General features: G+C 35.8%; 1 protein-coding gene across 2 annotated transcripts in view; it reads left to right on the forward strand.

Moving 5' to 3' along the window:
- Positions 1-10557, forward strand: part of LOC108755155 (alpha-crystallin A chain) — a 22690-nt gene that overhangs the window by 10895 nt on the left and 1238 nt on the right. For both annotated transcript variants that reach the window (XM_018498001.1, XM_018498002.1), the window contains one exon: positions 1358-1547. In XM_018498001.1, the coding sequence (XP_018353503.1) occupies positions 1358-1547 (190 nt within the window). The remainder of the gene's footprint in view (positions 1-1357; positions 1548-10557) is intronic.

Here is a 10557-nt window from a genome sequence, read left to right on the forward strand (position 1 = left end):
GGGCGATCAGTCTATGGGATCGGAAGATGTTACGCGTCACAATCCCCAATTAGATTTATAAAGCTTGCTGGAGGACCAAGTAGATCGATGCTTCGTTTTGAAAGAGTAGTTATAAATTAGACCGCACACACTTTACGTTACTTCCTAGCCGAAACATTTATCCCGCACTTTTTTCCGTTTATTTTTCATTTATGTCTATAACTCTTTGTAGGATGAACTTGAAGAATGAGATGGATTAATGATTTTGCGCTTAAATAATATCGTTAAACAAGAAGGGAGTTTTCAATTGTTACGTGGTCTGATTATAGCCAAAGAAATTCCAAATTTGGGATTTGATTATTGCGTCGGTCATTTTCTTGAATGTTAATGAATGTGAATGAATTATTTTAATGAAATTTAAATTTATTATATCTATATAAAATTTGCATATGTTAATATTATTTATGTTATAAATGTATTGGGAGATAATAACGGAAACTTGAATCGTAAAAAATAATGACATTACGTTACAACAATTTCTTTCTACGAAGAGTTAACGCTGTTGTAATCGCGTCAAAGCGAGTGCAACGAAAAAATAAATGTCTGCACGTTTTGTAATTATGTACACTCGGGATGATGATATCGTTGCCTTCTTGACACGATATCATCCCTTATGAATTTTTAACCTTGTTGTTTTCCTGTTCTGCATAGATCATAGTGCTGCGTGCAAGAGTAACACCAGTTTATGCAACCGGTTAACGCTAGAAAGAGCAAAGCGTGCGCATTAATTACCAATTAGCATTTTAAATAAATTACTTGAAGGGCTGGGAAGGATAGGGGCAGTAAGAGTCAAGTGTAGAAGACGTCGCGCAAATAATATGTCTATGAAGTGTGAAACTTCTTTATTCACTAAAACGCGCTTGCATGTTTTCTACTGCCCGTACTCCTTTCCAGTTCTTTGATTTATAAGGAGTCTTGGTTAGTTTGATTTGTTATACGGATAAACAACTTGACTTTTTTGTTAATACAAAATTATGCAATCTTTTTTATTTACTTCTGTGCGTGATGATAATGAAAATAGTTATGCAAAATACGCTAGTCTTTTTAGCGTTAACTGATATTAACACACAATTTTGTATGTCGGTCTCTGCGTGTATTTATTTGATCTGTCTGTCCATCGTCACACACCGTAAGTAAGGCTTTATACTAGTCGCACCGACTGTAGTATAGTCAAACACAGGTTTTACGTTAACGGCTACAGATCCGACATCACTCATCACCGCATCAATGTGTCCGACATCTCACTGCTCATTTAGACTTGACGTACGACGATGCAACGTTCATCGATGATAATTGAGACTTTTGTTTTAAATTACAGCACCACCACGCAACAGTCCACTCAGAACAGCAGTTCTCTAAGTCCTCAGCACGATCATGCCTGGCTGGACGGACTCAATAGTCCTCTCATCCAAGACGAGGGTGACAATAAGATGTTGAAGCTGCGTTTCGATGTTTCACAATACACGCCCGAAGAAATTGTCGTCAAGACTGTGGACAACAAGCTATTAGTGAGTGAAACTGTCACAGTTATTTAAAGTTCAAATCTAGCTATGAAACTAAAAAAAACTTAACAAAGAGCGAATCAGCATTTCTTTACCGTACGTCCGTTGACTGCGAATGTAATAGAAAAGGACTCAATGTTGAAAATATTTTATTCAAACTTGTTTAATAATATTATATTCTTGCGATACATATATTCATAGTCTGTTCTTATTTTTTTAGTAATTCTTTAGAATTTCTTAGAATTTTAAATTAAATTACATTTGTAGAAATAGGCATTAATGTCTTAAGATGATTAGTTTATGACACCTTAAGAGACTATATTTATATATATAAGATAATGTTTTTAAATATAAGAATCGACTATGTGAGAATACCGGCCTTAAGATTTAGTGTAGCCAGTCTATCCTTAGATATATAAATTTAATTACTCGGACAATAGATATTCGGAGCCTAAAGCTTTCAATTTATTGCTGCGCAATTTCTCTCGGATCATCTAATAACTCGAAATTATTATATGGTTGATTCACCACTCACGATATGTATTGGGACGCTCTATTGCACAACTTGGCAAGATGTAAATCTGGCTCAAGTTTTTGCGCAATTGGCGAGGATTGGCGCGACACAAAGTTGTCCGTCGCGTGCAATGTGTTGCCGTCGTAAAACGAAGTTAATTACTCGCAAATTGCGCACCACAATAGTTTTTTGTAGACCTATTCATTTACACAGTTTACAGTTTATATTCACAGAGAAATAATTAACATCGGAATACCGATTTTCATACTTTACCTCCTCGTGCTAAATTCGAGATAATAATATACTTAAAATTTATTATTTCTTAAGTCAATTGTTAAATAAATAAATAAAATGTAAATTTGATGTAAAAATACAGCGTAAAAAATAGTGATTCTCTTTGAACAAATTTACATCTCTTTTTCTTGTAAATATTATTGTAAATATTATCTAGTCAAAGAGAAGGAACATGATGAAACATGCGGAATACTCGAGCTGTCTTTTATGAACTGTGTAGAATGTTGTAATTGATTGCGTTACGTCACTTCCTGCTAGGAAAGCAGTTTCATCGAGTAACGCGGTTGTACGAAATAAAATTTCATCTTGTTTTGTTTCGCGATTTTGACGATTGCTTCGCGAAATGCAACTTTATTTTAACGCGGAGCAGCTCGGCACTTAATATAAATTTAACAAATTTATGCGACTCTCTCTTTCTCGCTGCCGTCTTGGAATATTAGAATTTCAGCGGCAGGAAGTGAAATATTGGGAGCGAAAATTCCTCAAGATTTCTAAGCGCGTCTTCGAAAGATCCTTCTCTAACGTTCCCTCGCGCCGACCTGGACGGAAATAACCGTCGCCGAAAATAAATTCACGCCAGTCGTCATACCGGCGGACCGGAATAATGTTTGGCCATTGTGAACAAACAAGCTGAACGCGAGACGGTGCGATTACGCGCTTATGAATTACACAAGAGACATGTCGCGTACATATATTTCGCAATATGAACAACAATTACGGAAAAGTAAGAAATTTAATAAATTTAATCTCTTGAGTAATTTTGCAAATTTGCAAATGACGAGCAATTACTTCCCGTTCCCGACAATGTCTAAACAATTGAAGACTTCATTACTTGTTAATGTACCGTATATCCGTATTTTCTCTTTGCAATATGAGACTAATTGTAATATAATATCGTAGAATTATCTATTTATTTCAATAAGAGAGATAATAGAGTGGAAATCGGGTACTGTTTCTCTCTTTCTCTCTCTCTCTCTCTCTCTCTCTCTCTCTCTCTCTTTCTCTCGAGCACGGATATTGCAAAAGTTCTTCTACCGTTATGCACGAGATCGAAGAATGATGAGGTCGTTGTACCATCGTACTCTCATTCTCCGCGATGAAAGAAAGATCGTAATGCTGCAAGATTTGTCGAGGAACAAGGCATGGCATTATTCTGATGATTTATTAGATAAATGATCGGCCAATCAAGCGTACTCCTTCATTTTCACATATAGTATTATCATGGATTGGCCCCATAAAGTATAGGCATACCTTGTACTGGGTATTCCAAAAATCGCACTATTCCATTCGATTAGAGTTTATTTAGACTAAAAATCGATTTCTCTTTAAAGAGACGATTTTATTATTGTTTTCTTTAGCATTGGTTTCAAGTAGTTCGTAGCAGCTCGGGTGGAAGTGTGCGGCTGTCAAAACAACGTGCCTCCCGGATTGTACGTTAGTCCCTCTTTCAACTTGAAGGCGATACGTTCTCAGTCTCCATTCGTTTTCTTATTCGCATTCATTCGCCTGGCCATCCTATCTTTCTCGAACGAGGTCGTCGGCACATCAACGCTTCGAATATGCTTCCTTTATCCACCTCGGCATCTGTTGTATTCTCCGAAAAGTTACGTGGCCGTCACGTGGCAACCCAATTCTTCGTTCGATCGATCTCTCTTTTTCTCAAGTAAACGAATTTCGTTCGCAAAAGACATCGATCATTTATCCTTGCGTCCTTCTCGCTGAAATCATTTCAAGGGAACGAGAGCGGTCTTCCATAAACGGATTCGCCGGGAACCTGATGACAACGGAGAACTCCGAAGCTGCCTGTCGTATAACGTGGTCAGGGTCTGGCGAATTCAGGTCGTCCACGCACCGCGAGCGAGCGGACCTTAAAGGGCTTGACCAAGGACGATGCTCCGAAGGACGAGTAGTCCAGGCTGGGAATGGGTCACGTACGGGAGTAGGGTAGATCATCTCACAAATTTACGACCGGCTGACGTCATCGCAGAAGCAGGGAGAAAGCGTGTATCCTCGTCTGCTTTTTCGTTTTTTCATCATAATATATAATAGTAGAAATTCTAGTAGAAATTCGAGTATAAATTCGCGTGTGCTGGGTATTTCGATAGAGATTTAACTGATGGGGGGCGGGGGGATATGCAAAAAAAAAAAATGTAAGTAAAAAGTCCGGGAGAGTATTTGATACGATGATTGAAAAATTCTATAATAAAAAAATAATGTGTATTAATTAAAGCTTGATTATCGATTGAAATTTAGATATTACATTCACATGATTGATGACAACTCGTTAAATTCTATTTGACGGAGGGAGAGATTCCAAGTTTGCATAGCCGAAGCATCTGACTAATTATAACAGATACTCCGTACATATCGCATAATTAAGGTCGTTTATATATAATACTTTGTATCATTAATTGATGGGATTGTTCGATTTAGGAATATAATCTTCTTTCCATAATAAAAGAGCGTTTCATTAAAATCGTTTTGAGTTGATAATATCCGGGCACTTTAATCAACTTTCGAAAGATTCAGGGTCTGTTTTTATTCGCGTAAAAGAGAAGTGGAAGTAGGAACATGAAAATTCACGGTTATATTTAGTTTGTGAGTCAGAGCTGCCAGCGGCTTACGTTATTTTTGACAATCGCGAGACTGAATTTCAAACAGCAACTATCGCTGTGGATATCGAGAATTCAGTCTCCCTCTCTATCTTTCAAAATAACAAATTAATTACAATTGTACTGAAAATTATTACGTTTAAAAATATTAGAGTATAAAATTTTTTATACCTAAATTAGCGAAAGAAAAAATAATAAGACTGTTTTATATACGTCAAAAAAATGATGGAATGAAAAATGAAAAATACTAATCTGATATGCCTTGTTTCCGATACATTCTTTGAGGCCTGACTTTTGACGCAACCTGTGTATGGCATCGATATAAAAAAACTTAAGTGTTTACACTTTCAGAATATTCGAAAGTTGATAATATAATTTAAATCATTATCATCGTACGTTACCCAAATCACGTATAATTCAGTTCATTGAGGGTGCTAAAGTTTGGCAAATCGGTCACTCCAGTGACTAGTGATTGCAGCTGGTAGGGTTGCGTAAGGCTTGTTTCTCGTAAGACGATATCCGTCGCGAAAACTTAGATCCTGCGAAGAGTTGGATTACATATAGTTCGTCTCTCTCGTTTTTGTCTTTCCGTTTCATTTTCTCCCTTACTTCCTTTTTCTCTCGATCTCGCGAAGTCTACGGTTACGCGCTTTTCTCGTGAGTTTTATATTTTTACAGTCGGCACGATCGATATCCCGAGAGAAACGTCGCGACGAGAGAATCGCATTAGCGGATCAGCACCATCACGAATCCATTTCATGGCTTGGAGGAACAACTCTCGGTACTCGAGACACTGATATTTTTATATTACCGTATATTTGTCCGAGAGACAGAAATGATTCAAAGTCGCTCTTTTCCCGAGCAAATCATAGAAAATTCCAAGGATTCAGTTATAGAAACATTTAGTTGTACAGGGAATTAAGAGAGTTAATGAGAATTATTAATAATTTTAATACGAAATTGGGGACCAATGAGAATAAATCTATGTAATTAAGAGGAATTTCTATTTTCGGTCAAAGCGGATCTTAGTGCTTAAATATTTCGATGTGAATTTATATACACATTCAATTCTACAAACTACGCGCTGAAATTTTTTTCAGTCTTTAGAAAAACCGAGAATTATTAAACAATTAATGGAAGTTGACGAGCCTTTCCTGCTGTAGGAACTTTTGCGAGAAACTAGTATGTCATCGTAAAGGTCAGCGAAGTAATTACATCGCCAACTTCGATTTTAGCCACTTTACGTCCATTTATTGTATTGACCGGCCTGCACGAAGCGATGCCAAGGAATTCATACCTGAAAATTATTCAAGGCAGCGCGACACGCGCCCTGAAATCAAATGCGAATTCGCTAGAGTCTTACGACGATGGACAAAGAGAAGGAGAGGAAGGACGTGCAGACAGATGCAAGTTGCATCGAGGTCAATCCAATGTTTCACGTGGCAAGGTTAAGGTTTATTATTTCATTCATTGGCATGTATCGCGGACGGTGACAGATAGATTTGGTTGGCAGATTCGGTTGGTCTTCTTGACCAACGCGAGGGAAGACGTTCCAGAAGCGAACCGATCATTAGCGACTTTTACGTAATGCAATTAGCACGGCAAGCCTCGCCTATCGTTCGCGACTCTACCTGTGATGGTGTTTGCCGCTCTAATGGGCGCGGCTATATATCCTGCACCTGCATTTTTCTCTGCGTGCGACAAAGCCATCGAAGACACGCTTCAAGAAATATCGCGATTAGCGACGAAGGGCGAGCATGGCTCACAGATCAAGTGTTACGATGTTTTACTGTTAATAGCAATCGGCGAAATGATTGCATATTTATAATGTTTGTTTGAGTAGGTATTCAAAATATTCAGATAATCGTATCGACACAATAAATTCTCGCTGGTGAAGAATCTGTTATGAAGGAGATTTTATCAATTAGACATAACATCTGAATGTATGGATCAGTACGACATTGGGAAGCGTTTGTAGATAGTTTTAAATGCTCTCCATTAACTATATGTTTTCTATATAACTATGTATATTTGCCGTTCATAACTTATTACACGTTAAATTAATCAAAGAAGTTTCTCTGTGTGTGAGAATGAAACGTCTAAGTTTATTATTGATATGTATTTGCAAATTTGAATCTAATATATTAATTTAATTAACTTTTTCGTTCGTTTAATTGATTGTAATTACTTATTTTATTATTGATTAGTGAGAATGAGCTTGTAAATTTTCTCTTGTTTATAATTTAATTATGTTTGGGATTTAATTGAGATACTTAACGTTAAAAATTAGAGAGCTTTTCTGAGGCGTCACAAAAGAGTACAGCTTTAACAAATACTTATTTAATTTATAATTGAACTTTTTTGAGATATTTAATATTAAAGATTTATTATAGTTTAAAAAATATGGCTTTAACAAAAATTTAATTAATCAACCTTTATCTCGAGATATATCTAATATTAAAAATTAGGGAGATATTCCGAGACATCGAAAATACGTAACAAAAATTTAATTAATTTAATTAAGCTGTATTTCGAGATGCTTACTTAATATTAAAGCTTAGAGAAATTTTCTGAAATGCAAGACTACGGATTTAACAAACAAATTAATTACTTCAATTAAGTTCTATCTCGGGATATATAATATGAAAAATTAAGGAAATTTTCTGAAATGTCGAAATATAGCTCGACAAGGATGCTTCATATGTACACACTACAAAGACATATACTGCCTTTGCTGTTTGATTATGTGAGTCAACATTGCATACTCGCCACCGATTCTCTTCAAGGCAAGTCGCTCTTCGTTATCATACAAACTTCAGCAATTTCTAAATACGTCGCTGATCGAACTCGCTATTAACATGATGTAACAACTCCGTCATAATAACACCGTTTATAAAAAAGTCAACGGCGACGCTATCTGTGAATTGTGCAATATCTACAAGTCTTCGAGTAGCAGCACGCCACTAAAGTTTTGCATATACTTTAAATCCAGTTGTAACTAGAAGTTTAATCTTAAATCCATCGAAATGTTACGAAGATATTCTATATCTGATGGTGATAATTTAAAAAGATAATGCTCTCGACAAACGAAAGTGCATAAAGCCACAATTACACTAGTGGTTACGCGATATTATGATTGATGATTATTTTTTAATCAATTGACTGTTTTGCTCTGATTGATTGAAAAATATCGACAATCGCTAATCATAATCGCACAGAGAGAGTTTGTTAAAACAAAAAAAATGATTTGTTATGTGATGATTTGGAAAGGAAATGGATCGATCAGTTAGATATTATTGCGCATCGTTTCTCATTATTCGTCAATGTAACTAACAATATACGGTTTACGATGCAAATCACATCTGTTTTAGTGTATTTGTTGAACGTATAAAATATATTGCTAGTATAACTTATAATGTCAGTGTAACAGCAAATATTATACCGAATCTCCATGATAGGAAAATTGTCTTGGACAACAAATCAAAAGTAGCACATTCCACATTGGGTTTTTAAAATCGGCCTAGTACTGGACTGATTGCCTATTGATTGCTACAGTTCAGATACTGGCGCAGTACTGGCTAAGTACTAGCAAATGGTACTGACTAGTCATTTTAGCCAGTCGTTTGCCAATCAAGTACTGGATGTCAGTTGACAGTCGTTGGTTATAATTGCTGGTGATCTTATCATATTCATTTTCGACACCGACATCTTTGTTGCTACTATATCTACAAATAAAATTTATTGCTGATACTTGTTAAATTGTACTGATGACTTGTTAAATTAACAAAATTGTTTCTCTCCATTCGCAATCGCTAATGTGATTACAGCTTAACGAGCGATACACGTTGGAGTCTGATTAATAAGTCGACTTCTATATCTCATACATATTTCATTAGGACGTTTTTTCGTCAATAGAATCTAGGTGAACTGCTTCACGGCGAAGAGAACGAATCGTAACAAGCTTCGTAATGCTTCACGCGAGCAAGTTATGTTTGAAGAATTCGGGACGCGGGGCCTATAAAGAAATATTAGCGCACATAGCGAGCGGTGATTCCGCTTTGTGATAAAATGTAAATTATCATCGATCGCTGAGTCAACGAAAGCGCTCGATAAAACTACATTGCGAAGAACGGAAATGTTAAAAATGAATATCGTAGAGAGCTAGATATTCCGAGTATTTTTGTATTAAATATTTTCCCGTGAAAATTTGTTAAATTGAGAACAGAATAATTTGCAGGAGAAACAGAGTCGAACAAGGATGACTTGTAAGGACAAGCTTGAAAATATCGATTCGCGTCGACGTGTTGTAGAAGGTGGAAGCGATGGCGGTACAATCCGCCATCTTCCCCGTCTCGTCCTTCGTTCCCACTGTGTTTCGACCCCTTTATGACTTCCACGGTTCTCGTAAGACGCAGGCGTCCGAAAATTGTCCCGTGATTCTCATAACCCACTTTCGTCATTGAGAATGACGTTCTTTCAAGGCAAGAGACCACTCTCAGTTTCCGCCCTGACTCAATGAGCCCACTTCCGGGATTAGTTATTTATATATATATTATTCGTAATATTTTTGCAAACTTCTGCGCTGAAAAAATTTATTAAATTTTAATATTATATATACTTCTTTGAATAGTACTAATAATAAGTGAACATTTGAACTTACAGCAAATAAAATGTTCACTCAATAAAAAAAATAATAGTTAAATGAAATTAATGGTTTTTGTATATAAATAAATATATGTTTACATTTAAATATTTACTTAGAAATATTTATTAAAATTTAGTTGTTTAAAAATATGAATTAAAAAAAATATCGATTTAAAGAATAAAACTCTACTGTAAATATTTGTTTTCATAATTGATATTTTGTTATTCAATAAGAAAATTAAAATGTATAATTATATAAAATCGTGATTGAAGAATATTACGATGGAAATATTTCGAAAAGTTTGAGAAAATTATTTTTTTATAATAACTGCAGGTTTTCAATGCAAGTCGCTGTATACATATGTCATATAATAAAGTTGATATCTCGATATATCTGTAATCTAACACGTATATATATATATATATATTAGTCGCAGATGGAAAAATAAGATCGATGTCTGACACATTATACCTACGCGTCTACTAAGGAGACGAAACCTACGCATAGTCGAACGGCATGAGTCATGGGTCGAACGCATGAGTAATACGATTACTATTACGAGGTACTCTCGTTGTCCCATTTTTAGATTACTCAGGGAAATTGCTCGTTAGGGAGTCACGAAGGACACCTATCGAGCGTATTTCTTCTTGTACTGTCGCTCGTGAAAAATTCGGTCACGACAAAGCGATAATTTTTTTTTTTAAGCCGCTCGCAAGCTTCGAATTCCTCAAAAAAGAAACGTGTGTATGACCGAGGAAAGAGCAAAGTCGGGATCGTTAGTCCAATGCATTTGTAATGATAAATCAATCGCGACGTGCTTTAGGCGCACGCGAGGTGAATCTAAACGAGCACTTGATCAAATTCACGTCAGTATGCATATGTAATCATACATCCTGACAGGATGACAAAATATTAATACCCATTAATATTTAATATTAATAGTTAACATTA

This window comes from Trachymyrmex septentrionalis, unplaced genomic scaffold (assembly GCF_001594115.1).
Source record: "Trachymyrmex septentrionalis isolate Tsep2-gDNA-1 unplaced genomic scaffold, Tsep1.0 scaffold85, whole genome shotgun sequence".
In the NCBI taxonomy this organism is placed as follows: Eukaryota; Metazoa; Arthropoda; class Insecta; order Hymenoptera; family Formicidae; genus Trachymyrmex; species Trachymyrmex septentrionalis.